The following is an 18,730-nucleotide window of genomic DNA, read 5'->3' as shown; positions in this document are numbered from 1 at the left end:
AAGAAACAACTGATCCTGACACTCTCTACGTGTGAAGCTGAGTATGTAGCAGCATCTTGGTGTGTGTGCCACACAATATGGCTTAGAAATTTGTTGAGTGAGATGGAGCTAAAGCAACGAGGTGCAACCGTAATACAAGTTGACAACAAATCAGCAATTGAGTTGGCCAAGAACCCAGTGAACCATGAAAGAAGCAAACACATTGACGTTCGATTTCATTTTCTCCGAGATCATGTGAAGGAAGGAAACATGGAATTGCTGCATGTGGCAAGTCAGGATCAAGTTGCGGACATCTTTACAAAACCGCTACCGAAAGTAATTCTCGACAAATACAAGAAGATGATTGGCATGACAGATGGTAGGAACATTTAAGTTTACGGGGATGTTTTGTTGGAAATAAACTCAAATGAGGGAGAGAGAGAAAAAAAAGGAAAAAAAAGCAGTTATTAATTTTTTGGTTTTAAAATTTAGTCGGAAGCAAGAATTATTTTAGGAAAGAATGGGTTATGGGATAGCAGGTTTTAGAAAACCTATAAATTAATAGTTTTTTCATGGTAAAAAGCATAGCATAAGGATAAAAGAGTAAGAATTAAAATATAGTTTGTAATAGAAAGAAGGCTTTTGAGAATTCTTTGTCTCCTTGTCCCTCCCCTCTCGACACCCCTTCAAAGTTTCATGAGAGTTATCTAAACGAGTTAGTTTCAGAGCGAGCATCTATTTTCTACAAGTCGGTATCAGAGCGGCTTTTAATTTCAACAAATTGGTATTAGAGCAAATTTATTTTCTACAAAACACAGCGCTTTAAAGTAATTCTAGGGGAATTCAAAAACAATATCATGGAATTTTTTTTTTATCTAATTAAGCTCTGTTAGTGAAAGAATGAGGGATTGAATGGTTGATGAGAAGATTGAATTATCAAGAGCAAGAATGCTCTATATATACAGAGAATACAAAAAGATATTTAAAAAATCTACCTAAAAAATCTGCAAGAAAATCGGGTAAAACCAGTAAACAAATCAAAACAAAATATAATCAAATCAAAAGTAAATCAAATCAAAAACTAAATCTAACTCCTAACATAGATTTAATTAGATACTAACTGACAGCAATCTAAACAAATACATGATCTTTAACACTCCTCATTGTTTAGATGTTGTGAACTCCAAGCTTTTTTCTAAACACCCACCTTGCTCCAATTATCTTTCTGTTTAGAGGTCGATCAACTAACTCCCAGATTTTGTTTTTCTCGATCATTGAAAGCTCCTCCTCTGACAGGTGCATCATCAACCAAAGCATCTTGTCGTTCATCTTCAGACTCTTCTAACATGCTACCAAAGATTAAATTGTTTGGTGCATTAGAAATCTGATTCACCTTCGTCAATTCTTCCCAATTCCATTGCTCATTTCCAGCAAAATGAACATCTCGGTTCACAATAACACAACTAATGTGTGGTTGAAAAACTCTGTAAGCTTTTGATATAATGCTATACCCAACAAAAATGCCAGCTTCTATCTTTTTGTCAAGCTTATCACACTCGACCTGTGGAATGTAAGTGAAGCAAAGACACCCCAATACTCTAAGGAACTTTAAAGAATGTTTGTAACCATACCAAACTTTAAATGGTGTCAGGTCCTTCACAGCTTTTGTTGAAATTCGATTTTGCAAGCACACAACAGTGTTTGCTGCTTTTTCCCAAAAACGTTTTGGAAGATCCTTCTCATGAAGCATGCATTTCGTCATCTTCATTATGAATCTATTCCTCCTTTCACTGACGTCATTCTGTTAAGGAGTGTATGGTACTGTCAATTGATGTTCAATTCTAGCCTCTTCACAAAACCTGTTAAAAGTTTCTGAAGTGTACTCTTTGCCAAAATCTAATCTTATAGTCTGAATCAAGCATGCACTTTTATTCTCAACTCTGGCTTTGAATTTTCGAAATACACCCGCAACTTCTGACTTTTGCTTCAGCAAGAAGATCCAACACATTCTTATTAGATCATCATAAAAACAGTGTAATAAAGATTACCATTTAATGATGCTGTTCGCTGATGACCACAAAGATCAGTATGAACCAGTTGTAACTTTTTCGAGTCTCTCCATGCCTGTTTAGGAAAGGGTTGCCTATGTTGCTTCCCGAAATTACAAGTACAGCAAGGAGGCATGTCCTCATCAATGTCAGTGAGTTCTTCTACCAGCTTCTTTGATTGCATCTGAAGCAAACCTCAATGATGAAAGTGTCTAAGTCTTTTGTGCCAAATCTCAGTGGCACTAACTTTGGATATAAAGGCTGTCGGATTTAGAGCAAAGCTTCTTCCTTCCATTTTGACATTAAACAAGTCTTTGCCACTAGCATCTTTGATCAAGTACTACTTATTCTGAAACAACACTTTATAGCCTTTATCAAGTAACTGACCAACAACACTTAAGAGATTTTGATCAATTTTAGGTACAAATAAAACATCTGGAATAAATTTTGTACCTTCATAACTTGTTATAGCTACTGTGCCTTTTCCCTTGACTTCCAAGTGTTCACCATTGCCAATCCTCACTCTCTTATCTTCGGTGTCTCTTAATTTCTCAAAAAACTCCTTGTCATATGTCATAAGGTTTGTGCACCCGCTGTCAATCAACCATCTCTCGCTTGATTCTTTACCTGAGAAACAAGTGACCACAAACAATTGATCTTCTTCTTCTTGATCAACTACCTGTGCATCTACTTATTTCACCTGATCTTTGACTTTGCGGATCACAGCTTCATGTTCAAGTTGATTGCATTTGGAGCAGAAGGTGTTAGGTCTTCTCCAACACTTGTATGGTGGATCACCTTTCTTCTCATAATGGCGGCAAGGTGGATAGGATTTTTTGAAACCTCCTCCTTTTGTCTTCTGATAATTGGCAAATGGACCTCCATTCGTCGATTGGTTTTTGAAAATTTTCTTGTTTTTATACCTGTTGTGGTCTTGATGCTTGACAGGCAAGGCACCTTCAATCACCCCTTCTTACCTCGTAGACCTCCTTTGCTCTTGTGTTTGTAAAGCATGTTGACTCTGGCAATTCGGAGGACAATGTCGACGAAAAATTGGCTGAAGGTTTCTTCGAAGAAAAAATTAGCGGAAGTAAAAGGAGAGAGGGAGAGAGATTCGCTGAGATTTGCTGAAGACTCAATGTTTTATTTTCCTTCAGTTGAATGGTTTAAATAACAAATCTAATTACAAAAATAGAAAACTAATTATACACAAATAAAAAAGTGGACGAAGACTTCGCCCAAATTGGCCAAAAAATGGCACCTAGAATTACGCTCTTCCATTGGCGTGAATTCAGATGTTTTGAGAAACCTAACTAAATAAGAAACATGGCTTTTATTTAACAATCACCTCCTAAAAGCTGTACCTTATTATTTGAACTCCGATCTTTGAGCGTAGTTCTTCAAATTTCACCTGCGCCAGGGACTTGGTGAATATGTCTCCAAGTTGTTCCTCTGTTCGGATGAAATCAATCTTGATGAGCCCTCGATCTGCACATTCTCGAATGTAGTGGAATCTGATTTCTATGTGCTTGCTTCGGTCGTGCAAAACTGGATTTTTTATCAAGGAGATCGTAACTTTGTTGTCTACGTATAGCATTGGTGGATCGCTTTCTCTCCCGATGAGTTCTTCCATTAGTCGCGCAAGCCAGATCCCTTGTGTTGCTGCTATCGAAGCGGCGATGTATTCTGCTTCGCAGGAAGACAAAGCAACTACCTTCTGTTTTGTTGATTGCCAGCAGATCGCACCGCTTGAGAGAAAGTAGATCATTCCGCTGGTTCTCTTACGAATATCAATGTCACCGGCCATGTCACTATCACTGTAGCCGACCAGCTTGAGTTTCTCCTTTCCGCTCCCTGCGCAGTATCTTACACCCCAGCCTCTGGTTCCGGCTACATAGCGCAGGATGCGCTTGACAGCCACTAGATGCTCCTCCCTAGGTGCTTCCATAAACCTGCTCACATATCCAACAGAATAAGCAAGATCAGGACAAGAGTTTACAAGATAGCGCAGACTCCCGACAATGCTGCGGTAATTAGTGGAGTCGACTGTCGTCGTAGTGCCGGCCTTCCTTAGTTGGAGTTGGGTCTCCAATGGCGTCCTTGTAGGATTACTGTCCACAAGCCCAGTTGTGTCTAGCAGCTTCTTCGCGTATGCACTTTGGCAGATGGAGATGCTGGAAGAATTCTGTTGCACTTCGATGCCAAGGTAGTAGCGAGCACGCCGAGATCGCTCATCTCGAAGTTTTTTGACATCTCCTTCTTGAACCTTCCGAGGACTTCCACGTCGCCTCCAGTGATTATGAGGTCATCGAAGTATACTCCCACGATCAGTCGCTTCTCGCCATGGCCATGCGTGTACATGCCATGCTCAGAGGCACAACGTTTGAATTTCAGTGATAGTAGGGTACTGTCAAGCTTCGCGTTCCAGGCTCGTGGGGCTTGTCGAAGTCTGTAGAGTGCCTTGTGCAGGCGCAGTACCTTATTGGGGTTGTCGTTGTCCAGGAAGTCAGGTGGTTGTCGGACATAGACGGTCTCCTTCAGCTCTCCATTAAGGAAAGCAGACTTTGCATCCATATGGTGAACCTCCCAAGAGTAATGTGCCGCAATTGCCAGCAAGAAACGAACGGATTCTAACCTTGCCACTGGCACAAACACCTCTTCGAAGTCCACTCCTTGCTTCTGGACGTAGCCCTTCGCCACCAGATGGGCCTTGTGCTTCACAACTTCTCCTTTTTCGTTACGTTTCAGTTTGAAGACCCATTTGAGCCCTATGGCTCGGTGTCCCGGCGGCATATCCTCCAGACTCCACGTCTGGTTCTCGGTGATGGATCTCATCTCCTCCTGCATTGCCTTCAGCCAGCACGAGTTCTTTTCTGCTTCGGCGAAGGTGTTCGGTTCATCTGCACTGATGGCATGTAGTTCGGCCACTTCTTCGAGCTCCGCGCTGCCAGTTCAGATGGTTCACCTCCTCCCACTAGGTCATCCATCCTCTGGTACCTGGCCTCCAGATCCGTATCGTGATAGGCATCCAGCGTCGAATCCGCAGTCCGTGGTGTTGCGAATTCCACTGGTTCAGGGGGTGCACCTGTTGGCGGCGGTGACTTCTCCTGATGCTGGGCTCCTCCTTCACCGTGAATTGGTTTGGATTATGGTCTTCCTCGATCACGTCATTCCACTGCCAGAAGGTGCTTTCGTTGAAGACGACGTTGCGAGACACGTGAGCTCGCCCCCCTACAGGATCATAGATCTGTATGTCTTATTCTCGGGTTCATATTCGATGAAGACGACCTTCAGCCCCCTGGGATCGAGCTTGGCGAGGTGGGGACGTGTTACCTTCATGTATACGACGCAGCCGAACACGCGAAAATGATGTACAGCAGGTTTTTTGTTGTACCAGGCCTCATATGGCGTCTTCACGTCGAGGCTTCGGGTTGGTGACCGATTGAGGAGATAGACGACCGTCATTACTGCCTCTCCCCAGAATCTCCCAAGCATCCCATCCGTTACCAACAATGACCTCGCTGTCCCGACGATGGTCTAATTTTGGCGCTCCACCACTCCGTTCTGTTGGGGGAGTAGGGCACCGTTAGGTGCCGTTGTATGCCGATCTCGTCACAGTACTTACCGAAACTTGCCGAGGTGAATTCTCTGCCTCGGTCTGTGCGCAGCACTCGCATCTTCTTCTCATATTCGGCCTCCGCTCACGCTTTAATGCGCTTAACCGCCTCTGCTGCCTCACTTTTCGCTTGCAGCAGGGTCAGCCACATGAAGCGGCTTTTGTCATCGACTAACAGGAGGAAGAGACTCTTACCGCCTGGAGTTGCCGGATTGATGGGACCTCAGATATCGCCATGTACAAGCTCCAATGGCTCATCGGCTCGGTAGGATGTTCGAGACGGAAAGGGTGTGCGCCTCTATTTGCCGATGAGGCACCCGTCGCACAACTTGTTCACGCCTTTGATTGCTGGCAAACCGTGCACCAACTCCTCCTTCTGTAGCTTTTCTAGAGCAGGAAAGTTTAAGTGCCCGTACCATGCGTGCCACCTCCAAGATACCTCTTCGGTCTTGGCCGAAAGGCTGACGGATTGCTCTATCTCTAACTCCAGGATGTAAAGACGGTTTGTCATGCGCGTTGCCTGCGTGAGCAGCCGTCATTGATTATCGTAGATTTTGAGTAGTCCGCGCTCGATGGAAATGAAGCAGCCTGTTTCATCGAGTTGACCCAGGCTCACAAGGTTAGCCTTGAGCCTCGGGATGAAATAGACATCGGTCAGCTTGCGATGCTCGCCTCCCTTGCTGACGAATAGGATGGTGCCGCGCCCTTCGATCTCGACGACGGAGCCGTCGCCGAATTTTACCTTCCCGTGGATCCCCGAGTCGAGCTCGGAGAATGCAGATCTAGCCCCGGTCCCATATGGTTTGTTGCCCCTGTGTCGAGGATCCATCGTCGGTGCTCGTTTTGCTCGTCTCTCTCGCCGATCTGAGCGAACACTCGCTCCTCCTCCAGTTGAATTGGCTCCCCAGCTGGTGCTACCTTTGCTATGCCCAGCTGGAGCTCTTTCTCGGGTTCAACATCGTCGTCGATTAGCTCCATCTCTATGGATTTGGAATCGAAATTCGCATGCACTTACCATGAAGAGAGCTGGCTCGTCCTCATGGGCCTTTTCGGCCTTCTCCTTGTTCCTGAGTTTGCTCCAGCAATTCCTGCTCAAATGTCCTCTCTTCCCACAATTCGAGCACTGGATCGGCCTGCCATTGGTCGGCATCTTTCCCGTGCGTGCGCCCGTGGGACATCCATGGCTTCTTATCGCCTTTGCGGCTGGAGGAGGTCCCGTTGCTCTTGTCGGTGTTGTCGCGGAGATTTAGGCGTGCAAGCCATTCCTCCTCCGTGAGGAGTAGACGGCCCTCCTTGTCAACAGCTTAAGCGGTATTCTTCTTTCACTGGTCGGTTACGTAGTCTTCCGGTCACCTCTTCCACTGTTAGGTCGTTCACGTCAGGAAATGTCTCGATTGAAATCGCGACTCCTGCTCAGGTGTCCTCTCTTCCCACAGTTCGAGCACTGGATCGGCCTACCATTGGTCGACTCCTTCTTTTGATGACCTGTAGTCATCCGGTCACCTCCTTCCACTGTTAGGTCGTTCACGTCAAGCAATGTCTCGATTGAAATCGCGACTTGCTCGAGGTGATCGGGGACGACCTGCAACATCTTCTTCACGATTTCTGTCTCGCTGATGCTGCCACCGAGGGTGGTGATGCTGTTGGCGAGCCCCATGATCCGCATTGAAAAATCATCGACGGATTCGCCGTCCTTAAAGCGGATCTCCGAGAGCTCCTTCCGCGGCTACTCGATGTTGGATTCACTCTCGCTGTACACCGACCCGACGGGATTTGATTCCCTCCCAAGCCGATTGTGTGGTGCGCTTACTCGGGATGGACCCCACGTGTGTTTATTTTTGCGGTAATGGGACAAGTTCCCATGTTCAGGCAAAAGTCTCCGCTTTAAGGATGCTGCCACCGAGGGTGGTCAAAAGTCTCCGCTTTAAGGATGCTGCCACCGAGTGGTGATGCTGTTGGCGAGCCCCATGATCCGCATTGAAAAATCATCGATGGATTCGCCGTCCTTAAAACGGATCTCCGAGAGCTCCTTCCACAGCTACTCGATGTTGGATTCACTCTCGCTGTACACCGACCGACCCGACGGGATTTGATTCCCTCCCAAGCCAATTGTGTGGTGCACCTACTCGGGATGGACCCCACGATGTGTTTATTTTCGCGGTAATGGGACAAGTTCGCCGTCCTTAAAACGGATCTCCGAGAGCTCCTTCCACAGCTACTCGATGTTGGATTCACTCTCGCTGTACACCGACCGACCCGACGGGATTTGATTCCCTCCCAAGCCAATTGTGTGGTGCACCTACTCGGGATGGACCCCACGATGTGTTTATTTTCGCGGTAATGGGACAAGTTCCCATGTTCAGGCATTTTCTTCTACTCGAACCTGAGACCTGTGTCTTGTTAGGTCGACGCTCTAACTACTTGAGCTATTCAACTTGATTGTTGATAGGTTGGCTCCTCCGCAATGATATACACCGATGGCTTCAACCGGGCTCTGATACCACTTGTTGACTCTGGCAATTTGGAGGACAATGTCGACGAAAAATTGGCCGAAGGTTTCTTCGAAGGAAAAATTAGCGGAAGTAAAAGGAGAGTGAGAGAGAGATTCGCTGAGATTTACTGAAGACTAGATATTTTATTTTCCGTTTAAATAACAAATCTAATTACAAAAATAGAAAACTAATTATATACAAATAGAGAACTGGACTAAGATTTAGCCCAAATTGGCTAAAAAATGACACCTAGAATTACGCTTTTACATTATCGTGAATTCAGATGTTTTGAGAAACCTTACTGAATATGGCTTTTATTTAACAAAGCATTCAAGAGCTCTGTAAGAGAAATCTTTGACAAGTCTTAGGTATTCTCCAGAGTAGTAACGGTGGCTTCAAACTTCTCTGGAATAGTGACTAACAACTTTTCAACGATCCTGGAATCATTTAATACAGAACCAATCAATCTCACCTTGTTGGCGATGCTGAGAAGTCTATCAGAGTACTCTTTCACCGACTCTGACTCCTTCATCTTCTGCAACTCGAAATCCCTAATCAAATTCAGGACTTTCATACGAATCCTCTCATCTCCTTCATATTCAGCCTTGAGATAATCCCAGATTTCTTTTGGTGTTTTGAGGGACATTATTCGCATGAAGATCATTTGAGATACAGCGGCAAATAGGCAAGCTTTCGCTTTTGATTTCCTTGTCTTCTTTTCCTTCTGTAATTTGATTTGTGCTACAGTAGGATTTGTTGGAAGCAGAGGGACCTCGTAATCCTCTTCTGCTTCCCAAAACCCAAGGCCTCCAAATAAGTCTCTATACGAACTGCCCACATTTGATAATTGTCTCCATCGAAGACTGGTGGTGCAACAGCTGAAAAACTTGATTCTCCTCCCATTTTGATCTCACATATCCCTTAAGAAGATAGCTCTTATCCAATTGTTAGTAAAAGAACGAGGGATTGAATGGTTGATGAGAAGATTGAATTATGAAGAGTAAGAATGTTCTATATATACCGAGAATACAAAAAGATATTTAAAAAATCTACCTAAAAAATTTACAGAAAATCTGGTAACAAACCAATAAACAAATCAAAACAAAATCTAATCCAATCAAAACTAAATCAAATAACAAACTAAATCTAACTACTAAAAGAGATTTAATTAGATACTAACTGACACCCATCTAAACAAATACATGATCTTTAACCAGCTCTAACCATTGCGACCAAAGTGCACGCTTATTTCAGTCAATTCTTTCTCCATGTTGATGCTACGCATGAAGAGACCACCAAGTTTCCTAAGCTTCTTTAGCTTAAGATCTCCATTCACTTTCTGTCGAACCAAGGGAGTTTTGGACCAAATAAGCACAAAAGTGATTCCAATTGTGACATTTATAGGAAAGTATGGCCATAAAGAAATTGTCAATAATACATAGCAAATGACCAAAGGAAGAACCAAATGGAGAGCGTAGCCAATCCCAGAAGGAAGATGAACACAAATCTCTATCATTGAAGCAACGAATGCCAAAGTATTTAACTGTAGGAAGCATTCGTATGGGATCCACTTGTAGTTGTCAAAGAAGAAATCCATGTCTTTCGTGGGTGGAGTTAGAGCAGCTTGGTAAGTTGCAGTGGCAATGAGCACAGAAACTACTAATATGGCATTCCGATCCTTTTTAGACATGTAAAGAATCTCACGATAGTCCGTAATCACTAATCTCTTCACAAACAATAATATTGAACGCAAAAATTTTGCAACATTTTTGAGAATGTGGGAACCATTGAGCATCTCTTTTACCTCTTTGTCTTCAACAAGGCCATGTTCTTTCATTATGTCCAATGCTGTCTTGCCTTCCAAATTCTTTGCTTTCATATCCACTTTGTTTATGAGAAGCTTTACCATCTGCACCAAAGACAAGCGTTCAAACATTTGTTACATAATATTGTCTGCTTTAACCAGCTATATAATGTCAGCCTCACTCCTTTAAAACACATCTATTAGAGAGAGATTTTCACGTTCTTGCAAAGAATGTTTAGCTTCCCTCTCTAACCCACGTGAGATCCCAAAAAACTTCGACTTATTAAATCATAAAATATTTAATTTTTTTTTATATTGAAGTTGAGTTTATAAAAAAATAAAAAACTAAAATTTAAATAGTTATTAAACGTGATTTTTTAAGTTTTGATTATTCCCAACAAGTTAGATGATCATTCCATGAGATTATTGCAAACATAAAAGTCCTACCCTTTTAATAACAAATATAATATATTAACCAATTAAGCTACGCTCTATTTGAAAATTTCCGATACTGACCTCAACTTGATTTCCGAGCGCCGCAAGATGCATGGCATTGTTTCCTTCGTCATCACACCAATTAAGTATTGAGGTCATGCAAGTTTGTTGGATCCATTGTAGCAAGATTTTAACCGACTCAATATCTTCACTTTTAACAGCAATATGTAGAGCAGACTCATTACGATTGGTCAATTGTTTAATAGATTTTGGGCATGAAGTTAGAAACTTGGCCAATATATCATCCATGCCTCCCGAGGCTGCAATGTGCAATGGAGTTAAGCCCTCTCTCCCTTGTCTGCTTACGAGATCTCGATCGATATCGATGAGCCGCAACACGGTTTTTGTTTGGTTATTTTGCAATGCCAAGTGGATAGGGGTATAGCCCTCTGGGTTAAGCTTCTTGGCTAAGGATGGTTTCAACCTCATGATCTCCAAAGAAAAAGGGACGTGTCCTGCTGATGCTGAGATGTGTAATGGGGTATCTACAAAAGGTACCTTTCGAAAAGTAGACACAAATCAATCCCAATTTGGCCTTTTAGTTAAGAACTAAATGTTTTTGAAGTTATTTTGAGTTAGACAAAAACCAAATTGAAAATAAGTTGTATGAGGATTAAGAAAACAAAAAATTAGAAAAAATATAAACGAATAAATAAAATAATGATAATAATAATAACTTGCACGATCGATGGAAAACGCGCGAACGCAGGAGAACCCGCACCTCCAACGAACCTACGATCGTACCTGAAGTCCTACACTTCAATAAACACTTAGATCTCACCCGTAAGAAAAGGAAACACAAAATGTCGAGAGAAAATGATCGATGACTAATGGTTTTGTCTCGTCGAACATAAACGCCGACAAAACATAGACATTGAAGTAAACGAAAGATGAGCAAACACGCAAAAGATTAACACAACCATTGTTCGGGAAAGATATGGAAAGATGAGGGGAGTAGGGGTGTACATGGTCCGGGTTGGGTTGGGTTGAGCGATATTTTTTACCCAACCCAAAAGTTCGGGTTGGTTGGATTGGTAACCCAACCCAACCCGAAAGTTTTCACAACCCGACCCAACCCAACCCTCTATTTTCGGGTTGGGTTGTTAATTTTTTTTTTTAAGTTGTATTTATCCCGATTTATAATTATTCGGATACAATCTTATATAAAATATAATAAAAATTTACAAACAAACACAAATCAATCTATAATTATTCAAAAAAAAAAAAACAAATTCAATAAAAATAAGGAGTAAAAATTGTAACATATTAACATAGTATATTAAATAGTTTGAGTGAAAATTGTGATATATTAACATAGTTCAACATGTCATAAAACTAAAGAATGCTAGACATTTCTTGAAAATGGGTTAAAATAGAAATATAAGAATATATCATTAAATTAAATAAACAATAAAAATAATTAGTTTAAAGATATTGTATACAAAAGAAACATATAAAAATATTTTAGTTGAAATATGTTTACTTACACGTGATTTGATAAAGATAGATAGCCCTAAACTATTAGAAAAATAATATATATATATATATATATATATATAAATTGTGATATAATAATGTTACTACACATAGAAAATAAATACATTAGAATTAGAAAATAAATAATTACTCGTATATATTTAAACAGACATATATATATATATATAATTTATGAATATATAATTTACATTAAAATTAGAAAATAAATAGTTACTCGTATATATTTAAACAGACATATATATATATATATATATATAATTTATGAATATATAATTCTTTATTAGTAAGGTATTTTTAAAAATATATATATATAAAAGATAAAGATAGGTAGCCCTAAACTATTAGAAAAATAATATATATATATATATAATTTATGAATATATAATTCTTTGTTAGTAAGGTATTTTTAAAAATATATATATATATAAAAGAAAAAGAAATACTCGTATATATTTAAACAGACATATATATATATATATATAATTTATGAATATATAATTTACATTAGAATTAGAAAATAAATAGTTACTCGTATTAAACAGACATATATATATATAATTTATGAATATATAATTCTTTATTAATAAGGTATTTTTAAAAATATATATATATAAAAGATAAAGATAGGTAGCCCTAAACTATTAGAAAAATAATATATATATTATGAATATATAATTCTTTGTTAGTAAGGTATTTTTAAATATATATATATATAAAATAAAAAGAAATATATATTTGCCCAAATTTGAATTCATGCGTGAGTCTTCTTCAACTGGCCAAAGTACCACTCTGGCAAACCTATTATGAATAAGAATTTTTAATATATTTTATATATTTAAATTTGGCTTGGGTCAACCCAAGAGTTTTACCCACGAACCCGAAACCGAACCGATTCAGTTCAGGTTCAGAAAAATGAACCCAACCCTATGTTAGAATTGGTCAATCCATTAGAATAGCTTGAAGTTAGTCATGCCATAAGAATAGGCTTACTTCGTTAGTTTCCTATGAAATCGGATCTATTAGTTAATCTTTTGCCAATATAAATAGAATATGTCCTCAATAGTGTGAGGCACAGTTTTGCATAAACTTGATATGGTATCAGAGCCGAAATAAGATCCACGAGATCCATAGCCTCTGCTGTTAGACATGTCAATCCCAAACAACACAATGTCTTCTCCGTCGATCAGTCAGGTGATTAGTGTTAAGCTTACACAAGAAAATTATCTACTGTGGTCTACCCAAATCCTTCCCTACTTGCGTAGCCAAAACCTTGTTGGTTTTGTGGATGGATCCATGCCTGCACCAAGCCAGACGATCGCCGTTGAACCAAGTGAAGAAACAGGGAATCGCAAAATTATCATCAACCCTGAGTTCACAGTCTGGTACCCCCAGGACCAGCTGGTACTCAGCCTCATCAACTCATCAGTCACTGAGGAGGTTCTCAGCACGATGGTTGGAATCACCACTGCACGAGAAGCCTGGATTACGCTGGAGCGACAATTTGCTTCCACATCTCGAGCAAGAGCAATGCAGATCCGTATGGAACTCTCTACTATCCAGAAAAAGGACATGACAATTGCTGACTACTTTCGTAAAGTAAAACATCTTGGTGATACACTTGCTGCCATTGGCAAGCGAATAGAGGATGAAGAACTCATCGCCTACATGCTGCAAGGACTTGGTCCAGATTATGATCCTCTAGTCACAAGCATTACAACCAGAACAGATGTATACACTGTCAGCGACGTGTATGCTCACATGCTGAGCTATGAGATGCGGCACTTGCGTAAGGGTACATTTGAGCAACTTTCATCTGCTAACAATGTCAATAGGATATCCATTCGTGGAGGTGCCAATGGAGGTCGAGGTAGTCGCGGTCGTAGTCGTCAGTTAAATAGTGGTCATGGACAATCAAGGCGTACTGTGAACAATCCTGGACGTCAACCATCAAAGACACAAAGCAGCTCAGGCATTGTCTGTCAGATTTGTGGTAAGCCCAATCACGATGCTTTGCAATGCTGGCACAGATTTGATCAGGCATATCAAGCCGAAAATAATCTCAAACAAGCAGCTTTGGCAACAAGTGGATACACTAGTGACACAAACTGGTATGTTGACACTGGAGCCACAGATCATATCACCAATGACCTAGAGAGGCTTACCACCAGAGAACGCTACACTGGCACCGACCAAATTCAGGTTGCAAATGGCGCAGGTTTGTCTATCTCTCATATTGGGAATTCATTAATTTCTGGTTCATCTCTTGTTCTGAAACATATCCTATATGTTCCTAAAATCAATAAGCACCTAATTTCAGTACAAAGACTAGCATCTGATAATAATGCTGTTGTAGAATTTCACCCAAACTATTTTTTGGTTAAGGACCGAGTCACGAAGAAACTCCTGCTCCACGGTAGATGTAAGAATGGCCTATACGTTCTACCGCATAATTTCAGTCAAGCCTTGCTGACAGCCAAACTTTCGAAAGAACAATGGCACAGAAGGCTAGGGCACCCTGCATCTCCAATTACCATTAGAATTCTACAAGATAATAATTTAGCTATAGATACTAATATTCCCTCTTCCTCAATTTGTAATGCTTGTCAATTAGGGAAAGCACATCAATTGCCATTTGGTTCTTCTCAGCATGTATCTACAGCACCCCTTCAATTAATTCACACTGATGTATGGGGTCCATCCATTGCGTCAGTAAATAATTCCAAATATTATGTTTCCTTTGTTGATGATTTTAGTCGTTATGTTTGGATTTACTTTCTGAGATGCAAATCTGATGTTGAGTCTGTGTTCCTTCAATTTCAAAAACATGTTGAAACTATGCTAAATACCAAAATTCGCTCCGTCCAATCAGATTGGGGGGGTGAATACCATCGGTTACACAATTATTTCAAATCCACAGGCATTGAACATCATATCTCCTGTCCTCACACACACCAGCAGAATGGGTTAGTCGAAAGAAAACACAGACACATTGTAGAAACTGGCCTTGCTTTACTCGCTCAAGCCAACATGCCTCTATCCTACTGGGATGAAGCTTTCAACACAGCTTGCTTTCTTATAAATAGAATGCCCAGCCGAACCATACAACAAGACACACCACTTCATAAATTGTTTGGTAAAAGTCCAGACTACTCCATGCTTAGGGTGTTTGGCTGTGCTTGCTGGCCTAATTTAAGGCCTTACAACAACAAGAAACTGAGTTTCAGAACTACTAGATGTATATTCTTGGGTTATAGTTCTTCTCATAAGGGATATAAATGCTTAAATAGAAGTACAGGACGTATTTACATCTCTAGAGACGTGGTTTTCGATGAAAATATTTTTCCTTTTGAAGAATCTAAGCCACCAAACAAAACCACAAATCCACATCATCCTGTTCTACTTCCAGCCTTAGCCAAACTTGCTAGTTTTTACACTGAAAATGCTCTTACAGATATTGAACCAGTTGTTAGTAATTCCCATATGAATGATGGTCAAACTGATAATATTGCTAGTGACAACTTGTCTGGTGTCAGCTTATCTTCTGCAGATAATACAAGAAGTTCAGAGGAAATTGCAGAATATGAAGCTGAGAGCAGTTCGATCAATGCTCAAAACCAAACTCATGAACATGTGTCTGATCAACCAACTGAAGCAGCTAGTCAACATCCAATGCGAACAAGGTTGAGAAATAACATTGTACAAGCTAAACAATTCACTGATGGAACTATCAGATATTCAGAAACCTCAAGAAAATTCGCAAGCGCTGTAACTATCACAACTCCGATCATAGAGACTGCTACTGAACCTCGAAACCTGCAGGAAGCCATGCAACATCCAAGATGGAGAGGAGCAATGAATGATGAGCTCTCAGCGCTAAAACGAAATGCCACTTGGGATCTAGTTCCACCCAAACCTGGAATAAATCTCATTGATAGTAAATGGGTGTATAAAGTGAAAAGAAAAGCAGATGGGTCAGTTGAAAGATTAAAAGCAAGATTAGTTGCCAAAGGATTCAAGCAAAGATTTGGTGTTGATTACACTGATACTTTTAGCCCTGTGATCAAACCGTCAACAATCAGGGTCATTCTTTCGCTAGCAGTAACCAAGGGCTGGAATATGAGACAAGTTGATATCCAAAATGCATTTTTGCATGGAATTCTGAAAGAGGAAGTGTACATGCGACAACCACCAGGATTTCAAGACTCAGCCAAACCAAAGAATTACATATGCAAGCTCAAGAAAGCCCTTTATGGCCTGAAACAAGCCCCAAAAGCTTGGCATTCAAGGTTGACTGGAAAACTTATTGAGTTAGGCTTCAAGGCTTCAGTAGCTGATTCATCTCTTTTTATTCTCAAAAACAGAGAGATAACTATCTATATGCTCATCTATGTTGATGATATAATTATTGTGAGCTCCTCTGATCAAGCAACCGAAAGGTTGATTCAGAAATTGAAAATAGATTTTGCAGTAAAAGATTTGGGTGGTCTTGAGTATTTTCTGGGTATTGAAGTCAAGAAAACACGAGATGGTATCATACTGTCACAGAGACGATATGCCTTAGATTTGTTGAAAAGAGTAAACATGGAAAAATGCAAACCTATGTCTACACCAATGGGTTCTGCTGAAAAATTATTCAGAGAACAAGGAATACCCTTATCAGCTGAAGAACAATTCAAATACAGAAGTACAGTGGGAGCACTACAATATTTGACAATGACTAGGCCTGATTTGGCATTTGCTGTCAATAAAGTGTGTCAATATCTTCATACACCTACTGATGCTCATTGGGGTGCTGTGAAGAGAATTCTTCGTTATGTTAAAGGCACACTAGCATTAGGAGTGAAAATTCAGAAATCAACCATGATGTTGTCGGGGTTTTCTGATGCTGATTGGGCTGGTTGTCCCGATGATCGACGTTCAACTAGCGGCTTTGCTGTATTCCTTGGAGCAAATCTAATCTCATGGAGTTCCAGAAAACAGGCTACAGTGTCAAGATCAAGCACCGAAGCAGAATACAAGGCCATTGCGAATCTTACTGCAGAAATGATTTGGATCAAGTCATTACTGAAGGAACTGGGCGTGTATCAATCAAAGGCTCCTCGCCTCTGGTGTGACAACCTCGGAGCTACATATTTAACTTCAAATCCAGTATTTCATGCTAGAACGAAACATATTGAAGTTGATTTTCATTTTGTTCGAGAACAAGTAGCACGTAAAGCAATGGAAGTTCGGTTCATTTCATCAAGTGATCAAGTAGCTGATATCCTGACAAAACCACTGTCTAAAACTCCTTTTACTACACATTGTAACAATCTCAACATGTACAAGACTTGTTGGGATTGAAGGGGACTGTTAGAATTGGTCAATCCATTAGAATAGCTTGAAGTTAGTCATGCCATAAGAATAGGCTTACTTCGTTAGTTTCCTATGAAATCGGATCTATTAGTTAATCTTTTGCCAATATAAATAGAATATGTCCTCAATAGTGTGAGGCACAGTTTTGCATAAACTTGATACCCTACCCGAAATGTTAATCCAACCCAACCCAACCCTTATAGTTAGGGATGAGTTGGTCCGAGTTGTCGGGTTGAATGTACACCCCCTAGACGAGAGCTCAAAGTGATCTGAGGGGTGGAAAAAGAAATATAGATAAAAAGAAAAGAGAAGAGAGAGAAAAGCAAAAAAAAGGGTATAGGATTTTCTCCGAGAGAAAAGAAAAGAAAAAAGGATTTAGGATTTCTTTGAGAGAGAAAATGAAATTCACTCCAAACCTAGTGTTTGGAGTCAGAATTTCTGCCCCAACTCCAAATCGAGCGTTCAAATCCATTATGAATGGAAGAAGAATAGAAAGTTAGCGTTTTGGGTAATTTTTAGAATGTTGAAATTGAAGGGATTCCATCTAAGTTTCAGGAAGGAAGGCGGAGTTGATTCAAAACAAAAGATAGTGTTTCGACAATCATTAAGATAATAATTAGTGTATTATCCTCCACATGTTTGAATGGACCAACATTTTATTTGGTTTAAAATAATATGCGGTCCAATCATTCAATGTCATGAATTCTTTCATTTCAAATGCAAAAACAAATATGTTCGTACCTGATCTATGCGTTCTAAAATGTAGGCATCTTCTTGAAGTATCAAATACAAGGAGTCGATATCTCCGGAAGATGCAACTTCGTTCAACCTTTGGTTCATTTTTGTTTTGAGAAAACTGCAGCAAAATGAACAAAATAATGTGATTAAGGATCAATATTGTGGTAGTTCTCAAGTTTGAGCAGAATTCAATGATTATATATTATATATAAATATATGTTGGGCTGAAATGGACCAAAACTGAGACTGAAATTAGACTTACAAATGAGATTGATAAGGATGGTCGAGATGGATGAAGAGATGTGTGGAGACTGCCCAATACAAAACTTGAACAACAAATTGGAACAATATACAAAAGTAGGCCTGAAATGCTTTTCTTAGCAGCTAAGATGGTCAAGTTTATATACCTCCATTACTGACATAAACAGTAGAGGCCATTGACTGACTTGTCAGCTAAGGACAAGGTACTTTTTGAATGGTTGAGCATAACTACGAGCCCATTTCATCACATGTTCTTGGTAATTTCTCTCTCTTTGGGGGACGAGTCAAGTCAATTACGTGTGTAGTCTCAAATCCACTTTATTTCATTCCTACACTCAATAGGAACACTCACTTAAGTAATTTACCTATGTAATTGTTAAAAATAACACGTTTGTTTAGATTGCTGTCACTTAGTATCTGATTAAATCTCTTTGTAGTTAGGAGT

The 18,730-nt window shown here is 40.2% G+C and overlaps 1 protein-coding gene and 1 non-coding gene across 2 annotated transcripts; one reads left to right on the top strand and one right to left on the bottom strand.

Annotated features, from left to right (window-relative positions):
* Positions 1-1,096: 1,096 nt before the first annotated feature.
* Positions 1,097-18,378, bottom strand: LOC111438058 (ankyrin repeat-containing protein BDA1-like). Its single transcript, XM_023076015.1, has 5 exons — positions 18,287-18,378; positions 18,028-18,142; positions 10,456-10,932; positions 9,287-10,044; positions 1,097-1,127 (listed from the first exon to the last, which is right to left on the bottom strand). Exons 2-4 carry the CDS (start codon positions 18,124-18,126, stop codon positions 9,355-9,357), a joined length of 1,266 nt encoding a protein of 421 aa, XP_022931783.1. The 5' UTR covers positions 18,127-18,142; positions 18,287-18,378; the 3' UTR covers positions 1,097-1,127; positions 9,287-9,354.
* LOC111438076 lies at positions 13,567-13,702 on the top strand. Its single transcript, XR_002709610.1, has one exon. It is a non-coding gene; the product is annotated as a small nucleolar RNA Z247 (small nucleolar RNA).
* Positions 18,379-18,730: the final 352 nt, after the last annotated feature.

The sequence above is a fragment of the Cucurbita moschata genome, unplaced genomic scaffold, assembly GCF_002738365.1.
Source record: "Cucurbita moschata cultivar Rifu unplaced genomic scaffold, Cmos_1.0 Cmo_Scf00070, whole genome shotgun sequence".
In the NCBI taxonomy this organism is placed as follows: Eukaryota; Viridiplantae; Streptophyta; class Magnoliopsida; order Cucurbitales; family Cucurbitaceae; genus Cucurbita; species Cucurbita moschata.
Note: the sequence above shows the minus strand (reverse complement) of the source record. Positions and strands in the feature narration are given on the sequence as shown.

Excerpts from the sequence above, each read along its gene's own strand:
- LOC111438058 (XM_023076015.1), bottom strand. The coding sequence starts at position 18,126 with ATGAACCAAAGGTTGAACGAAGTTGCATCTTCCGGAGATATCGACTCC. Across the intron at positions 10,933-18,027 it reads TTTTAGAACGCATAGATCAG|GTACCTTTTGTAGATACCCC; the intron begins GTACGAACATAT and ends ACTTTTCGAAAG. Across the intron at positions 10,045-10,455 it reads CGCTCGGAAATCAAGTTGAG|ATGGTAAAGCTTCTCATAAA; the intron begins GTCAGTATCGGA and ends TCTTTGGTGCAG.